General features: G+C 44.0%; 1 protein-coding gene and 1 long non-coding RNA gene across 4 annotated transcripts in view; one reads left to right on the top strand and one right to left on the bottom strand.

Annotated features, from left to right (window-relative positions):
* The window catches only part of FAM13A (family with sequence similarity 13 member A), a 137,902-nt gene that overhangs the window by 78,763 nt on the left and 40,574 nt on the right, over nt 1-18,565 (top strand). For all 3 annotated transcript variants that reach the window (XM_079990757.1, XM_079990756.1, XM_079990758.1), the window contains one exon: nt 10,128-10,169. In XM_079990757.1, the coding sequence (XP_079846883.1) occupies nt 10,128-10,169 (42 nt within the window). The remainder of the gene's footprint in view (nt 1-10,127; nt 10,170-18,565) is intronic.
* On the bottom strand, nt 11,633-13,565 carry LOC307224438. The gene is made up of 2 exons (XR_013842519.1): nt 12,154-13,565; nt 11,633-11,903 (listed from the first exon to the last, which is right to left on the bottom strand). It is a non-coding gene; the product is annotated as an uncharacterized lncRNA (long non-coding RNA).

Below are 18,565 nucleotides of genomic sequence, written 5' to 3'. Positions count from 1 at the left end.
TACAGTAGGGTAGTTACTATGCACACTCAGACACACCCCTCTATCCTGCATCTGAGCAAGGAAAATCATGATCGGAGTTCAAACGCACATTCCAGCCATGCAGAAACATTCGGGGTGCAAAGCAGAACAAGTCCTGGGAAGACTTTTGAGGGCCAGGCAGGGAGTGGCCTGGAGTTGCCTTCCCCATTCTGTTCGCCTGTTACTCACATGCGGAACAATCCCAGTTTAAAGCACAAGCTAGACTGCACTTCTTTGGCTGGACACTACATCCCTCTGCTAAATAAAACCCCAACCAATGAGCAGATGCAGACTCATAGAGGCTCCACACACAAGCAGGATTCCTTTGCAGCTGCTTGTGTGTTAAGGGTTGTTTTGCAGACTGCCATATTCAACGTTCAGGATTCAGAGGGTGGGGTACTGCAGGACCGCTACTGCTTCAGACTGCGAGCGTTGAGTGTGGTGTGATGGTTTGTGCGTCGGGCTATGGCCTGGGAGACCAAGGCTCAAATTCCCACTCAGTAGCCATGACTCAGTGACCTTGGTCCAGTCTCTGTCCCCCAGTCTACCTTCCCTCATAGGGTTGTTGTGAGGATAAAATGGGAAGGGGAGAGACCACGTACACCACCCAGAGAAAAGGTGGGATATGAACATAGTAAATAAATAACTCTTCAGTAGGGCCATATCTGACTTTTAATTGCTCATTAACAAAATTATTGTGGCAATAAGCACTAAGCTCTCAGATACACCATAATAAATGTACCATAATATTGTGAGTGGGTGGTATTTATGAAGGCCTAGAACCAGGCTGGAGCCTTTCCTAGCCCTGACTAGGTCTGGGCAATAGCTGGTTTTCAACTTTGTGATATATATCCCCAGGTAAACATCACAATATACTGAAGTATCACAATGTCTGAACTAAGGATGGAGCTATGTAGAGGCATTGGCTGGCTTCATGGTTTTCCGCACATTGTGATTTTTTGCATAGCATGTACACATCATGATTTGCAATATATTGCCAGGTCAAAAATTACAAAACGGATATCATGATGTGGACTTCAAACCAGTTTTCAACAATATATCAATATATTGGCCATCTCTATCCCTGACTGGAGCTGCCAGGGGTTTGATCCTGGAACAGTTCTCATGCAAAGCATTTCATCTCCCACTGAGCGATAGCCTATCCCCTCAAATTGCTTATGTGGTTGCTCTTCGTATGTATTGTAAGAAACTCACATTGTAATAAAAATATGGTTTCGAGAAGGAAAACTGATGTCCTTTGTATTGCACTCCAAGCTTGAGATGGCCTGGGGCTGAAATCTCCAGTAGCACCAGAAATACGCTTCTTGGTAGCAGAGGCCAAACTGACAGATGTGCTTAGACTGCGTACGTGACCGGGGGGCCTCTTTATGGGTACCTGCAAATTATTAAGTTGAGAGATAAACTGAAAACCTTCAGGCTCATTTTACTTCCAACATATTGATCATGGAGCTCAGTCTCTGACCTATGCTCCTGCCATTGAAGACATTAGCTGATGTATAATCAGCCTACCAGCATTTTAATTGCCCTCCCTGTTTGTGGAATGTTATCTGTATTGGGTATTGTGGGGCCACTCTTAACAGCTTGGCTGTTTATATTCATAACATAGGTAAGCCCAATGAGATAAGGTTGGTACTTTGGACCTCAGCACCCATCCGGGTACCTCTTAACATGCCTTTTGGGTTAAGATTCATGATTTAAGCTGTACCACACAGTTGTCAAAGGGCAAAAGTGTTTATGTATGAGGGTGATAGACAGGCCATAATTCAATAAATAATTTGTGAATAGTACACTTTATTCACTATTTAGGGAACAAAATAGAGATTGCTTAATTACAAAACTCTCTAAATGGTATACATAATAAGATTATTGTTACAATCCATAAAATGGTTCAAAGCACGAGTATACAAAGAAACCGGAGGCCTTCCTCTTGGGCATTGTCGGCCAGAAAGTGTTAAAGAAAGACAGAAGCTTTTTTATGTATGCGACAACAGCAGCAAGAATACTCATCGCAAAGTACTGGAAGACACAAGACTTGCCCACACTGGAAGAGTGGCAGACGCAATTGATAGACTATATGGAATTGGCTGAAATGACTGGCAGAATCCGAGACTTGGGAGAAGAAACAATGGAAGAGGACTGGAAGAAGTTTAAAGATTATCTACAAAAATATTATAAGTTGTATGAATGTTAAGTATTTGCACGATTTAGAAAATACCAGCTCCAGCAAATAGGCTTTGTAAGATAGAAAATTAAGTTATAAGTAAGAAAAGGTCAAAATTTAAGGCAATATTTTCTTTAATTTTAAGGTATGAGTAATTGATAAAAATTATTTTAAATTTAGAAGTATAATATTTGGAAAGTATAAAATAAGGTATGAAATAAGGTAATAATTTGCTGATATTCTGATTATAAATAACGCAGGGTAAGGAGATGTGAGGAAGTCCAGTTAGTTATATAAGAAAAACTTTATTGAATGGTTGGTTATATTTTTCTCTTTTTTCTGTTTTATTATGTATCTTGAAAATTTAATAAAATATTTATTAAAAAACAAAAACAAAGCACGAGTATACATAACTTAATATTCAATAAAATACAGGTAAAATAAGTGAAACTTTGGAAACAGACATAAATAACTAAATTATATTACATTATATTATTTTAATTAAAGTGTCACTACTCACAAAAAAAGAAATGGCAGGATTGATGCCCTAATTTTTAAAATACCATTCATCCCAAGCCTAGTTTAGTAGGTCACTTTGCTGAAAACAATGGGAAGTTTCTTTTTTCTTGTTTTAAAAAACAGTTCGATAAGACTTTTCCTTATCAAATAGAAAGAAACAATACAAACTTGAAGCATACAACTGTGTGTGGTCACAGCAAATGTAAGAGCAATGGAAAATCTCCCAGAAATACACCATCCGTAAGACAGAAACGCTAAATGAAGTTTATTTGCTTGTTTCAGTTGACTTGTTCAGAGGGAGGGAGTGATAAGGAAAACTGGGCATGTGGAAAGCCTTCCTTTCATCAGTCAACTGCTCTGAGAGACTCTTGTTCAGGTACTGCTACTTGATTTGTACAAACTGTGTAGATCCCAGAGGAGATTCCGGCTCTGCTATCCGGCGGGTAGCTTAAATTCCATTGGCTTCAGGGAGAGTCACTTTGCCGGCACACGACAACACATTCAAACATGTAGTACAGCCACAAATCCTTTTATTGGGAGAGTGGTTTGTTTTTAACATGGGGTCACGTTGACCAGAGGGCATAAACAGGGACACATTGCAAAAGATTCAGATTACTTGGGAGTTGGGGTAGTTTGGGCACGGTATCAAGTGTCCCAGCTTTTTGTCCTTGCTAGGCTGGCCAGTAGTGATGTATGGAAGTGAGAGCTGGACCATAAAGAAGGCTGATCGCTAAAGAATTGATGCTTTTGAATTATGGTGCTGGAGGAGACTCTTGAGAGTCCCATGGACTGCAAGAAGATCAAACCTATCCATTCTGAAGGAAATCAGCCCTGAGTGCTCACTGGAAGGACAGATCCTGAAGCTGAGACTCCAATACTTTGGCCACCTCATGAGAAGAGAAGGCTCCCTGGAAAAGACCCTGATGTTGGGAAAGATGGAGGGCACAAGGAGAAGGGGACAACAGAAGACGAGATGGTTAGACAGTGTTCTCAAAGCTACCAACATGAGTTTGACCAAGCTGCGGGAGACAGTGGGAGACAGAAGTGCCTGGCGTACTCTGGTCTATGGGGTCACAAAGAGTTGGCCACGACTGAACGACTAAACAACAAACAACAACAAGGCTGGCTTGAAGTCAAAGGGAGAGCCCTCCCAAAGCGGGGTTTTCAGACAGTGGCTGCAGCATCCTGTTTTGTTAGGGATCAGTTGCAGCCAATCCCAAGTGAGGTTTCCTGGCCAGCCTTGCTTGGCTCAGCTCCACTTGGGAGCCCCTGAGTGCGACTTCATTTCATGCCCAGTTTAAAAGTCACCAAATACAAGGAGCAACCAGGACACCGTTCGAGGCTCCCAGTTATTGCTTTGCAGCTGCAGCATCACCTGCCCTCACCCTGTATCCCATACGGCATCAGGTGTGGGGCAGGTGGGGAACCAGCCCCCTCCCAGGCCAGATTAGGCTCACAGGTTCCCCACGGCTGCCCTGTATCATGGAAGCATTTGCCTTGTGCCTGGTGCTGGGATATATAGTTCCCGAGGCAGAATGCTTGGATGTCTTTTGTAGATGCAGAACCTTTGCTTTTCCGACTGCAAGAATGGCTCCGTAGCTTCTCCGCACTCGACCACGTTTTCCATAACAGTTCCTCCATGCATTCTGTTGGGGTTGCTTAGTAACCTCATTCTTACACTCCTTGTTATGCAACTTAACTTGTGTTTGGTCTGTATTAACATGCTACTGTTGACTTCAAAGGAAGGGTGCAGCCTTGGCTGGAGTACAGCATCAGTCATTCTCTCCACCTCTTCTTGACCCATTTTCTGTCTTACCCATCCAGGGAGTCTTGCCAGACTGCAGATAATAAACAGATGTGCCTCTTCCCAGTTGTCTGCCATCCTGTCCTCTCATTTTTAATCTTCAAGAAATAAAGCAGCAGAAGCTGGGCGGCTCTGTCCATGTAAACATGTTATTAAGAATGTAACATTAGGGTGAAAAGGAGGCAGTTTGCAGGTCTCCCCAGATGCAGTGTTTATCTTAAGCAGAATGCTTTACAGCATCTTTTAGATATTAAATGGAGATCAGCAGGCATTCCATTGAACCTTCAGTTTTTGGATAACCTATGCAACTGATACCGGTAGTTATCACAGGAACACAACCAGCTGATCTAGTGCCAGACAAGCCAAATAATCATAGAATCATAGAGTTGGAAGGGACCACGAGGGTCATCTAGTCCAACCCCCCTGCAAGGTCTGTCGCCCAATATGGGAGTCGAACCCATGACCCTCCGATTAAGAGTCTTGTGCTCTACTGACTGAGCTGTATGGCAGCAGGTAAAAACATAGGGTTCCCTAGCGTGTAACGTCTTCCAAAGTGACTGGTAGTATTTCTGCATGCTGATTGGCTTGCTTGTTTCCATATTTTAAAAACATTATATCCCACCCTTTTGACCCTGAGGGTCATTTAATCTAACTCCCTGCAATGCAGGAACATCAAGGCTTAAAATAGCATCAAATAGTGCCTGAAACTCACTCAACAGGTGCTAGGCAAGCACCCCTCTGTAGAATATTCCTGAGTTGGGAGCCACCACCAAAAAGACCCACTTCCTTGTTGCCTCTTGCCTAACCTATGGTGGCAAGGGCTCCCAAAGTAGGATCAGATTGTCCTTTTGGTGCCTGTGACCCAAGCCATGGAAGGTGAAAGCCTCACCTTTGAATTGTGCCTGACATCTGATAGGTTGGCAAAATAAGCAAGGGGGCAGCCAGGAAAGGAAGTTGAGATTGCAAGGGCAGCAAGTTGTTTTCCTGGGGGGTCGCTTTGAGAAGGAAGTGAGGTGGTGGGCCTTCTCCCCACCCTATTGCCACTCCCAGAAGTTCAGTTATTGCAAACACCATTTTAGAAACATAGGGAACTCATTAATAGACCCAATGGTCTATCTAACTCAGTACTGTCCACCCAAAAGATGGGGAACCTGTGATTTCCAGATATTGCTAAACAACCAATTCCCCAATGTTCTGCACCACACAGCCCCAGACTTCTTTTGCCCTTGGGTTGAGAAGGAAGGAAAGTGTAAGGAAGTCAGTGCTACTCTTCAATAGGCCAGTTGTTTATCCCTGCCTTAGAAACATGTAGTTGGAAAGAACTTCACAGGTCACCAATGCCCTCTTTATGAAGCAAGAATGCTGTGTCATGTAAAATGCATAATTGCTGACGTCTGATAATGCATCTTCACCTCACACAGTCAAATTAAAGCACCACTGCTTTAAAATTGTCACTTTTGCTCAAATCCTTGTGATATCCTGGACTTGTTTGGAAAAAATGCTCCCCACGACTTCCTGCAGAGGCCAAGTCCTTGCTATTTATTTACAAAAGAGATTGGCTTGCCAAGCTGAACCTGAATGATAAGGAGGAAAACAGATCCGACACTATGTAGTTTGCAGTGGGGTTAAGCCAAAATCAACAAACCTCTCCGTTAACCTGAGATGCTTGTACATAACCTGAGATGCCTGTACAGCTAAAAAACACACACCTGTTTTGGGTTTTCCCCACTCCTCCTTTCTGAAGCAAAAACAACCTAGGGTTTCTGGCAGGATTCATGCACCTGCTGGCAGATTCAGGTTCCACAGTTAAAGTTGATTTGCTGCTCTTGAGCTACAAACCTATCCCACCCCCAATGTGACTTTTGAGGATAAGGAACGTGATGGGACAATCCCTTGCTTGACGCAGCATCCTTCGGTCTTCCTGCAAACAAATCAGAACAAATGCTTAATAAGCAGTTGCCTGGAAGGGACTGCATAATCCTGCTTCACCTTAAAAGGTGAATAGGTTTATTGTTTGCCTCTTGTGGACTTGAGTCCACTTCATCAAATGCTGAAGTGCAATCCTCAGTTGTCAGGTTACATCTATTTTTTTCCCAAAAAAATTTTAAACAAACATAGATATTAACTGTACTTAACCCAATCTTAGTAACATTGTTAAGTGACTTCCTCAATCCCCCTGGCAGAATTTCAGTGTATATCATTGTAACAGTTTTCCAAAACAGATTTCTCATAAAATTAACTTAATCACTTAACATCTTTCTTTCTTTTCATTTTAACTTTAAACATATTATTCTATAACATCACATATTTAAATCCTAAGCCTATCTGTTATTTGCAAGTTTTTCCAATTAAGTTATCTTAGCATATTTAACTAAATAGTCTTTAAATTTCATCCATTCTTCCTGGTACTCCTCCTCCTTCTGTTCGCGGATTCTTCCAGTAAGGTCGGCTGGCTCCGAAAAGTCCATCATCTTCATCTGCCGTTCCTCCATTGTTGGGACTTCTTGAGTTGTCCGGTTACATCTAGGCTTGGTTTATACATGCCACAGAATGAATGTTGAAGCGCCGAGACAGTAGACCGATGCTGCTGTTACTTCAGGCTGCAGGAGAATGATCACATTCTGAAATCTCCTCTCTTTTCATTTTAAAATTTCAACTGATTTTTAAACTTATTACATTGTTGTGTTGCTTGCACACTGCTTGGGGACAGTTGCAACTAAGTGGTATGTAAGTGGTTTATAAACATATACCGTATTTCCCCCTGTATAACACCCCCCCCATGTATAAGACGAGCCCTATTTTGGGGGACTCCAATTTAAGAAAATGGGGGGAGATGGCCCAGAGTTGTTGAGCTTTTTTTGGGGGGGGCGGAATCACGGGTGCAACCAATCATCACCCATCCCCCCTATGCACTATCCATGTATAAGACGACCCCCAATTTTGAACATTATTTTGCAGTAAGTAAACGTTGGTTTATACATGGAAAAGTACGGCAAATATAAAAAATAAAAATTGAGCACAAACAGAAAAGCAGCATGCCTGGCAATCAGACTGTGATTGGGACGTTTCTCTCTTGATATGCTTGTCCCCTGTTGCATAAAGACTTTTATATTTTTAATCTGGAGGAATATCGCAAACTGGGATTTCCCCAGATTTTTGCGGCCTGATGTGCTACAGTCCCTTTTGCCACCCCATCCGAAACTTGTTCTTCTGCATGCATGGACTTAGCATGCAACTTTGAATTTTATTCTTTAGTTCAAATTGCTCTGGAAGTTGTTTTTCTGCAGGGTTCTTCTATCTGAGGTCAAAGCAGAATGCCATTTGTTATGTACTGAGTTGAATAGGATCCAAACTGCAGCAGTCTGATTGGTCCTAGAACAATAGGATCCAAAAGGCAGCAGTCTGATTGGTCCTAGAACAATGCAGCAGTATGATTGGTTGGCAGGAACTACCCAATCATGCTCCAGATAGAAGTGAATCCACAACCTGATTGGCTTACAGTAGAATTCCGGAATTAGCCAATCATGTGCAGCCCATTGTGTAAATAATGTATATAAAGCAGATACTTTGAGGGGACTTTCATTCATTCCTCCTCACCACTATGAGCTGAATAAAGAGCATGAAATCACTTTGCGACTCTGAGTATATTTCACCATTAAATATAGTTCAGCAACCAAAACAGCTTGATTATATTTTAAGTACCCAAATATTTGGCGAGGGTGACATGGCCTTTCAACTTCTGAACAGGCACATGTCACTTCCCTGGCAAGTCCCTTTGCAAACATTTGCTCTGACCCTCCAAAGGTCTTTGTAGATTGACTAGATTAATTCATTGGGGAGGGAAAGTCCATGTTTAACTTCTCCAAACTTAAGAAGAGTGTTTCTTGTTTAGGGCAGGAGGGAGTCATTGTCAGTTGGGTTGTAGCAGTGGGGAACTGAACTGTATAGAGGCAAAATAGCTAAGGGCTTGAGACAAGGAGTCTATCATTGACCTGGGTTCACTAAGAGAAACCGGTAGAGGGATACTGATGATGCAAGGTGTACTGGATTTTGTGTGTGTGTGTGTGTGTGTGTGTGTGTGTGCGTGCCTTGTGGCTCTTCCACAGTGTTTGTTTCTGACAGGCCGACGAGATGAAAAGTTGTTGAACCACACTTTAAGTAACAGATGTGTAATGATTCAAAACAAAAGGGCAAAAGGCAATCGTTGTTGCATCCCCATTATCTAGTCCAATACTTTTGGAAAATGATGGAAAGGTGTGAGGGAAGGTTGAAGAGAAATCTCTTCTCCTTACTCTCCACCCCATAACCATTTAGTGTATGGGTGTTTGTTTTTACAAACGACATTCATAATTGGAGACCATGGTTATTTCATTATCAAAGCTGGCTTTTTCTTTCTATAAATTAGCATTGGTGAACCCATTTATTGGCTTTCAAACTCTGGGTTATCAAAGAGTCCAAGATATTGTCAAGACTCCTACGCAACTTGGGACCGGGATACCTAAAAGATTTCCCAGCCTCTTACATAACCAGTTGGTCGCTATGCTTTGCAGGAGATGCACTCTTGCAGATAACCATTTCACCACCACAAGGTCCATTCTGTATGGTGCAGGATTCATGCCTTTAGTGTGGCAACACCTACACATTGAAACTCCCTTCCGTTACATAACAGAGAAACGGTTTCTCTATTGTCATATGGCAGTAGCTCCAGCACCATGTTCATTTTGGTTTCTTTCTCCCACATCTTTTCCAGCTTTGCAATATCATTTTTTAGGTGTGGTCTTGGAGACACAGTATTCCAAGTGTGGTCACACCATGTAGAAGCTTACAGTGGTACCTTGGGTTAAGTACTTAATTCATTCCGGAGGTCCATTCTTAACCTAAAACTGTGCTTAACCTGAAGCACCACTTTAGCTAATGGGGCCTCCTGCTGCTGCCTCCGCGCCGCCGGAGCACAATTTCTGTTCTCATCCTGAAGCAAAGTTCTTAACCCGAGGTACTGTTTCTGGGTTAGCAGAGTCTGTAACCTGAAGCGTCTGTAACCTGAAGCATATGTAACCCGAGGTACCACTGTACTTTACCACTTATATGCATTTAATTTTGATGGCATGGTTTTGAAACCAGCATTTTACATTAGTTTTTCTCTCCCTCCGTCCCCCCTCCCCCTGTTTTTTTTAGTAAGAGAAATTGTAACCTTCTTTAGAAGCCAATTGCTCATTTGTGGAACCACAGAAACCCCCTGGTCCTCCCCGCCACCTCCCAGTCCTGGTTATGCTTATAGCGGATCATTGCAACGTTGCTATAGAAATAGCCCTTGAAGTCTTGCACAGCTGCTCAGGCTCCTGAAAGCTCAGCAGTTTTATCTAGTTCTGCCTTGGTGAGCACTAGCAAAACGACTTGGGGTTTTGTAACCTTGAAGAATGTAATTTAACACTCCCCCCCCCCTCTGCAAGCCTCTGTCTCTGGCAGTGCAGCAAAACATGCCTATCAGCACACCTTCTTTTCCAGCCCCTGCTACTCAGATCTCAGTGGTTCAGTATGAATTAGCTTGCAAATGAAGGGCAGAAACTTGCATGCTAATGACAAATATGTTGTCTTCTTTTTCAGCTCTCAAGAGGATGAAAGGCCCATCTCACCGTTCTACCTAAGGTATTTACGTTCTTCTATTTGCTTGTCTCCACTATGTTTCAGCTTTGTAAGAAACTGCTGCGGATGGGAGACAGTTATTAGTATTTTCTGCAGTATTTTTACAGTGTGCTCAAACGGACATGTCCTTCCTTAGCCAACGAGAGGAATCAGCTGTTCTGCATTCTGGCCAGGTGCAACAAAGCTCTTTTTCACACAACACATAATTAATTAATCAATCGTGGAAATCACTACCACAAAGAAGTGCCGCAGTCTGCATGTATTCAGTGAAAACATGGAGGGAGAAGTGGTTTCATACATATTGACCCCACCCACTGAAAGCAGCATGGTCAGACAGACACATAAACATTGCGACAGCGGTGACTGGGGCCCAGTCAGACTGGTAGGCCAGTAGGCTGGGAGACCAACAGCAGGGGGAGCCAGAGCTAATAACAAAAGTCTCTGTGACTTTTCCTGATTTCTGCACATCGGTTTCTCAATCTCAGAATGCCAGGAATTTGTTGCTTATTTTAGCCAGGAGATGTTTAGGGATTTTTCTTCTTCTTCTTTTAAATATTATAGTGGATATCGTTTGGGAAGGGCTGTGGCAAAGTGATAGGGCATCTGCTTTGCACAAGATCTCCGGCATCTCTAAGTAGGAGAGACCCCTGTCCAAAACTTTGGAAAGCCTCTTGCAGTCATTGTAGACAATAATGCACTCCTGGTTTGACTTAGTTTCCCACATTTCTGTGATTATATAAGGAGATGCCTGTGCAAATGCTTCATATCACACATAGAAACAAATGGAGTTCTGGAGGTCTTTGGGTTTTGAAAGTTGTTTTCCAGGCTTGCTTTTATCATTCCTGGAATATTGGAATACAGGAAAAGCATCTAGGGCATAATCTTCTGATGGGACTACTCGGTGAGCAGGTCTTGGAAGCGCATTGGTGGTGTGCCCCATTTAAATCAGTATCTTGTTAATTAAAGCAAAGCAATAATCTAGCTTTGGGACATAATTCCCTGTTGCACAGCTTGTTTCTTTTTGTGACTTCGCTTAGCATCATAATGCACCCCTGATTACATTTGGCAGCTTGTTTCTTTAAAAAGAAAGGAAGGAAGAAAGAATGGCTGCTCAGTGTCACACACCAGAAATGCGTGGTTTGCCAAGAGGAGTTAATTTGGCAGGGAAGATGGCCACAAGCTGGCCAACGGCGGGTGCTTCGCTGCCTGAGAGCTCTTGTGGCAAGAGGCAGCTCTTGCTGCTTCAACAACTCCTGCCATTTATCTTCCCTGCCCTGCTGCAGAAACCAAAGAGGGGGGGGGGTAATTGCCCTGCAATGATTCCATGCCAGAAGCTGCTTTGCAAGACATCTCTTTTCTTTTCCCACCCTGCCGTTTTGCTGACTTCCTGCCCCGCCGCGCTTGCCTTGATGTAGACATATTTATGCGATTGAACAACTGAGCAATTAACGTAAACACATGGAGGATGTGGGCTGCAGCTTTTATACAGTACACAGAGTACAATGGTCGAGAGGAGAGACGGTTATGTAACATGCTGGGTGGGTGCAAACAAGAGCTGTCCATATTCCAAGGACTGCAGGGTGCTTTTTCTCTTGCCAGCTGGCAGGAACGCTATGTATATGCCTTTTTTTATTCTTCTTATCATCGGCGCTGCAAATGTTGCAGAGTTTCTGATGAGCGCAGCGGCTTGTGTTCCTTAACGATCTCCTCTCTCCCGTTTCAGTCAAGGGACGTAACCTAAAGAGCACAGCGGAATGATTAAACAAACATCTGTAACATTAGAATCTTAATTGTCTGAAATTCCTTTTAGACTTGGTGCACTCTTAAATCCCCCTCCATGTGGGTGCAGCCCTTTGTAAATCCAAGTGCAGACATCTGCTTAACCTTGAGCCAGTTTCTACAGCCCTATCTGTAAAAGTCGACAAATAACCGGAGGCTTTCAGTCAAAGATTTGGCCTGTTATTTGCTCTGCACATCTTCTCCCTACCTGTTGTGTGTCTGTCTTCTTTCCCCTGTGACGCCTCTTCCTTGCCTTGTCCGCTGCATTGTTCCAGCCCTCTTCCTGTTCCAGCCCTCCTTTCCTAGATTCCTCTGTCTCTGTTTCCCTTAGCACAGCCTCCGCCAATCTGGCACCTTCCAGATGTTTTGGACTACAACTCTCAGCCAGCCCAGCTGTGCACCTGACCTCCCATCCCTATGGCAGGTTGAGACTCTAAGCAAGAGAGCAGCTAAGCCAATGGTAACCAGTGGCTTGACCAGCCCCACTGTGACAGACAGGCAGGTAGCTGAGCCAATCACAGCTGGAGTTCATCACCACCATGACCACTGCTTAGCGCACTGTAATATAGGTTTTTTTTAACAACATAAAACAATATGCTATTTCTCAATTTTGTGGTGGTGCTAAATTGACACAAGAATCTTGCACGCCAAAAATACTGTTTATATGACTCAAAGCAAATAGCACTTGGAACTGTGATTGCCTTCCCTCCATTGTTTTAGTAAGAGCAACAAAAACTATATTATATTATCAAACATGTAATGCAATTCCATTCAGATCAACAGGAATATTGTCATCCGTTTTAGGAGGTGTCAGTTGTAGCTTAAAACATGAAGTTGCCATGTTATAATAGGTTAAAAGCCAAGAGGATCATTGTTTGGTTTTCTAAATATTTGTACACAGAAACTTTCTGTGCCTTGTCTTTTGCTTGGTAATCCTGGGTTTATATTAGCACTGAGATTCTTAGATAAGCAGGGCGTACTTCAGAAAACTGAAAACAACAGGTGGTGAATGTCAACAGGGGTAGATAAGAAACTTTCAGGTAATGAGAGCAGGCCTGGGTCTCCAGGTGTTTAGGTCAGCCAAGTAGAAATGATCAGTTGTAGAGGAGAAAACCATGTTCTGTGTTGGACTTTAGAGATGCTTTGCAGAGGCAGCAAAACAAAATTTGACATCGTGAATGGCTTCTGTCCATGAGCCAGAGAAAGACTTAATTCCTATTATGCTAGTGGGTACAATGTATAGAGAAGGGACATCTAAGACACAGGCCCCTTTCCTTTTCGTATTGAAAATAACAGGCTCGTCTCCTGAAGGAGGCACCAAGTCTCTTCTAGAGCAGGATTTGCCAGTACTGTGTCTGTGGGTGCTAATATATCTGCCAGTTATTGCCTTTGGTGTCTGAGAAAGGCCTCATTCAACATCCCATCAAAAATACAAAATGCATGAGGGACTCTATGCTGTTCCTGCACCAGCAGTTCCTGTTTGCTCTAGCTCAGCATCTCCTACATAACCCCACGGCAGCCATTTTTTGTTATGCCACGCCACCCCAGCAGTCATTTTGTGACTGGTGCCCACAGAAACTTCCTTCTCAGAATTCCAAATATGCCCTTGCAGTCCAAAAAGGTTGGCGATCCCTGTTCTAGAGTGGGTGGTGCTGATGGTCCCTCAGAAGAAGTCTGTCTTTTGGTTTACTTTCGTGACTCTGGGCTCCAACAACTGTCGTCGTTTATTAGGAAAGCTCTCTAGCGCCATCTCGGTTAACTGCATGTTGCAAGCAAATGCATTTAAGTAATCTGTGGTGCCATGTTTTGAAACTAAAGCCCTCCTTTTCTTAAATAAAAGTGGGGGATTGTAAAGGACTGAAGGGGCAGGATGATTAACCTGCCTCCTCACAACACTGTGAGTCTAAGCATTTTCTATGGGGCAGAAGCAGCCATTTTGGAGAACAGTATGGAGCTGACAAATGGGGAAGGGTTAAAAATTAGAGGTTAACTGCCACTCCTTTGGGCAAAAAGGTGGCATTTAATTTAAAAAATTATCCACCCACCCTTGGCTGCCCCTTAACTCTGAAATGCTCTGTTTTCAAAGTGAGCTAATTTAATTTGTTTTTGTTTTTTTAAAAAGCTTAATTTGAACTTGCACCCAGATCTCAGCAGGGCTTATTACCAAGAAGCTCAGGCCGTGTCAGTGTTTTTGGGGAATTAGAGTTAGACGTTGCTTTTTTACTTTTGCAGAGTGGCGTGGTGGTTGGAGTCTTGGATTCGAATCCTTGCTCGGCCGTGAAGCTCACTGAGTGACCTTTGGGCAGTCACTGCCTCTCAGCCTCATGTGCCACACAAGGTTGTTGGGATTAAGTGAGGAGGAAGAAAACCATATGTGTTCACTTTAAGCTCCTTGGAGGGAAAAGGTGGTTTATAAATTCTGCAGATAAATGAGAATGGTGTCACACTGAGTGAGTTTAACAGGAATGATTTTGTGCCTGAGAAACACCTCCCCCACCAAAAAAAAATCTAATATAGGAGAGTCCATGGCTTGGGTGGAGAGAGCCTAGACTTGCCAAAGTGAATAATACAGGAGAGGTCCCTGTGGCTAGCCTCAGCGAAAATCTTTGCACGCCCTCCCGGAGCACAGCTAGGCTTTCAGCTGCAGGTGTCGCTGCTCACAAATCCCCAGTGATGATTTGATTAGAGGAAAGGGGGAGGAAAGTGCAAAAGTAAATAATTGCTTTCTGCCTGGACTAGCTTCCTCCATAAGAAAAGCAGCCGCCTTGCAAACACACCAGGGCACACGATGACAGACGTGTGAAAATGCTCCAGGAAAGCTAGACTTCAGCCTTGCCTGGTCCCCTTTTAAAAGCTGATTGATCTGCAGGCACTTGTCTCTGTGCTGTAAACAGAAAAGGCCTCACCTTCTCATTTCCTTGCATCGAAGCTGCTGCTGCTGCTAAAAGACACAAGGTCAGGCCATGTTTGCTGTGGTTCCTGGTCAGTTGGTATCTCTGCAGATACATATGGCCAGCATGAGTACCATACAGATGTTGTCATCGTGTTGCGGCTCCCTGATGACTCTGTGTTCATCCTCTGAGACCCTTCTTTGTGTGCCTCTTCCACACGGGGCCAGTAGAGTGGCAACACGAGAACGGGGCCTTTTCTGCAGTGGCTTCCCATTTGTGGAATGCTCTCCCCAGCAAGGCTGGCACCTTCATTATATATCTGTAGGCGCCAGGCCTTTGGCTGATTAATACTCTATGGCCTTTTAAATGTGTTTGTGGGAGGGGGGCGTTATTGTTTCATTGCTTCTGTTTTGACTGTCTCTCTTGTGCTTTTATCGTGTATTTTTATCTTGAGATCTTTGGATGAAGGGTGGTATATAAATCTAATAAATAAATAAATATTTAGTGGCAAACCCGGGTTTTCCTCTGGGTAAAGTGTGTCCTTGTACACCTGACCCTGTAAGACTGGACCACAAATAAAGAAAATAATATTTATTTATTTATTTATTTATACATACATACATACATACATACATACATACCCCACCTATCTGGCTGGGCTTCTCCAGCCACTCTGGGCGGCTTCCAAAAAAATATTAAAATACTGTAATACATCAAACATTAAAAGCCTCCCTAAACAGGGCTGCCTTCAGATGTCTTCTAAAAGTCTGGTAGTTGTTTTTCTCTTTGAGATCTGGTGGGAGGGCGTTCCACAGGGCGGGTGCCACTACCGAGAAGGCCCTCTGCCTGGTTCCCTGTAACTTGGCTTCTCGCAGTGAGGGAACCGCCAGAAGGCCCTTGGCACTGGACCTTAGTGTCAGGGTAGAACGATGGGGGTGGAGACGCTCCCTAAGGACTAGCGCCTTAACTCGTTTTTAGGCCTTTCTTTGGCAAGACCTGGAGGTCTGTCCTAAGTTGAAGCCCTGATGTCCTTCTTCTTCTTAGAATCATAGAATTGTAAGAGAGATGGAAGGGACCACGAAGGTCATTTAGTCCAACCCCCTGCAATGCAGGACTCTTTTGCCCAACGTGGGACTTGAACCCACAACCCTAAGATTCAGATTCTCACACTGTACCAAGTGAGCTATCCCAGCAGTTCTTTTCTGTTACATTTGTACCCACCTTTCCTTCAAGGAGATCAAGGTGACTTAGATAGTTCTCATCCCCTTCTGATCCTCACAACAACCCTGTGAGGTAGGACGGGCTGAGAGCATGTGATCGGCTCAGGGTCACCTAGCAAGCTTTGCGTTAGAAGAATGCCGCCAGTCTCTCCTTTTGCTGATGAATAGACTGCTTCTTTCTTTCTTTCTTTCTTTTTAATAATTTTTTTTTATTAATTTTACAATTTTTAACAAACGCAACAAAAACAACATGAAAACAAACACAAAAAATCATACTTTCTTAACCTTATTTCCATAAGCCTCTTTTCTCGGACTTCCCCATACCTTCCCCTTTTTGCATCCTTTTTTTTACAATTATTCAACAACCCTTTTAGCCAATTAAATATAAATTCATTCTCCTTTTCAATTTTACCCTAAATCAAACAAAATTTACCGCTGTAATTCTACATCTTCCTCTCCCTTAGCATTTTAGCACTCCTCAATTTTATAATAACTCTTAAGATATATTTTAAACTTCTTCCAATCTTCTTCCACAGTCTCTTTCTCTTGGTCGCGGATTCTGCCGGTCATTTCTGCCAGTCCCATAAAGTCGATCACTTTCGCCTGCCATTCCTCCAGCGTAGGTAGCTCTTGTGTCTTCCAATACTTTGCTAGAAGAATCCTTGCTGCCGTAGTAGCGTACAAAAAGAAATTTTTATCCTTCCTCGGCACCAGCTGGCCGACCAAATAGACTGCTTCTTTCTAGACTAACCCAACGCGTTCTGGGTAGCAGCGAGGGGTTCACACATTACAGTGGTACCTCTCGATGCCAACGGGATCCATTCCGGATCCCCGTTCGCATCCTGAAGTGAATGCAGCCCACATCCACAGGTCGCGACTTGCCGCTTCCGCGCATTCACGTGACGTCATTTTGAGCATATGCGCGAGCGGCGAAACCCGGAAGTAATGCACTCTGTTACTTCCGGGTCACCGCGGAGCGCAACCCAAAAAGGCTTAACCTGAAGGGACTTCAACCCGAGGTATGACTGTACTAGAAAGCACTAGCAGGAATGCTTAGCGGTCCGGTCCGAAGAAGCACACCGAAGACAAACTGTTTGAGAAGTAGGACGCTTGAAGCGTTTTCTTGTTCAGCAAGCGTCCGTTAGGGTGTTGTGCTGAGCCTTGCATTTTGCAGCGTATCTGCCTCCCTCAGCGGCACCATGTCGTTCTTGTTTGCACACATGCAGGCCAGCCAGCTGGGCGAACTAATTCTCTTGCCGATAAGAGGATCAAGCCAAACGAAATGTTTTAAGCTCATAACAACTTGGTTTATGAATACTGTAGTCAGGCTCTGAACCTCAGTAACATGTCACATGGCCCCTCTTATCTGCAAAGCTGAGTCAGCGGGATGGAGGAGGCGGAGAGAGAGGACTCCGGAACGTCTCAGACCTGACCTTGCCTCCCAGTTCAGAGAGCTTCTCCGAAGACAAGGCCCTGCATCAGACTGTGTTCTCGCTTCCTGGGAAGACAAAACTTTGACGGTGATAGGTAGCTCCACAGAGAGGTCATTGCAGTAGTCCAAGCGGGAGATAACTAGAGCATGCACCACTCTGGCGAGACAAGTCGGCGGGCAGGTAGGGTCTCAGCCTGCGTACCAGATGGAGCTGGTAGACAGCTACCCTGGACACAGAATTGACCTGCGCCTCCTTGGACAGCTGTGAGTCCAAAATGACTCCCAGGCTGCACAGCTGGTCCTTCAGGGACACAGTTGCCCCATTCAGTATTGTCCTACATGGCATCACTTACGCCTAGGGAAATCATGTGCATTGTTGTGTCTGGTAAATTGGGCATGTAGCTCCTTTCAGGCCCGTGAAACGAGGCAGAAAATTTTCCCAGTGCCTTATTTTTCCGCAGAAAACGTCCAACGTTCTAAGTCCATTAGGAACAATGAACGGATGCCAATTGCAAATAAGTACAGTGGTACCTCGGGTTAAGTACTTAATTCGTTCCGGAGGTCCGTTCTTAACCTGAAACTGTTCTTAACCTGAAGCACCACTTTAGCTAATGGGGCCTCCAGCTGCCACTGCGCAATTTCTGTCCTCATCCTGAAGCAAAGTTCTTAACCTGAAGCACTATTTCTGGGTTAGCGGAGTCTGTACCCTGAAGCATATGTAACCTGAAGCGTATGTAACCTGAGGTACCACTGAATTGGGTAGGCTACGCAGTTTCACAGTTTTTAGCTTTATTTAGTGATGTCTGTTAATATAAACTTGCTAAATTAGACCCCTCTCTAGGCCACAGTTGCCCATGCAGTGATAAGCTCACAGTGTGCTCCATGCAAGGCGACCCTTCGCCAGATGCTGCAGCTCATGCAGAACCCAGCAGCTAGGTTATGGGGACAAACTTGTGGAGAAAAACTACTGACAGCCCATAGCACCCTGCTTGTGGGACTTGTGTCAGCTGCTCTTGTACTGCTAGGCCACGTTCAAGGTGTTGATGCTGATATAGAAAGCCCTGTACAGCTCAGGAC

Source organism: Podarcis cretensis (assembly GCF_951804945.1).
Source record: "Podarcis cretensis genome assembly, chromosome: 9".
In the NCBI taxonomy this organism is placed as follows: Eukaryota; Metazoa; Chordata; class Lepidosauria; order Squamata; family Lacertidae; genus Podarcis; species Podarcis cretensis.
The sequence above is the reverse complement of the archived record's forward strand: the minus strand, read 5'-3'. Positions and strand labels throughout refer to the sequence as shown.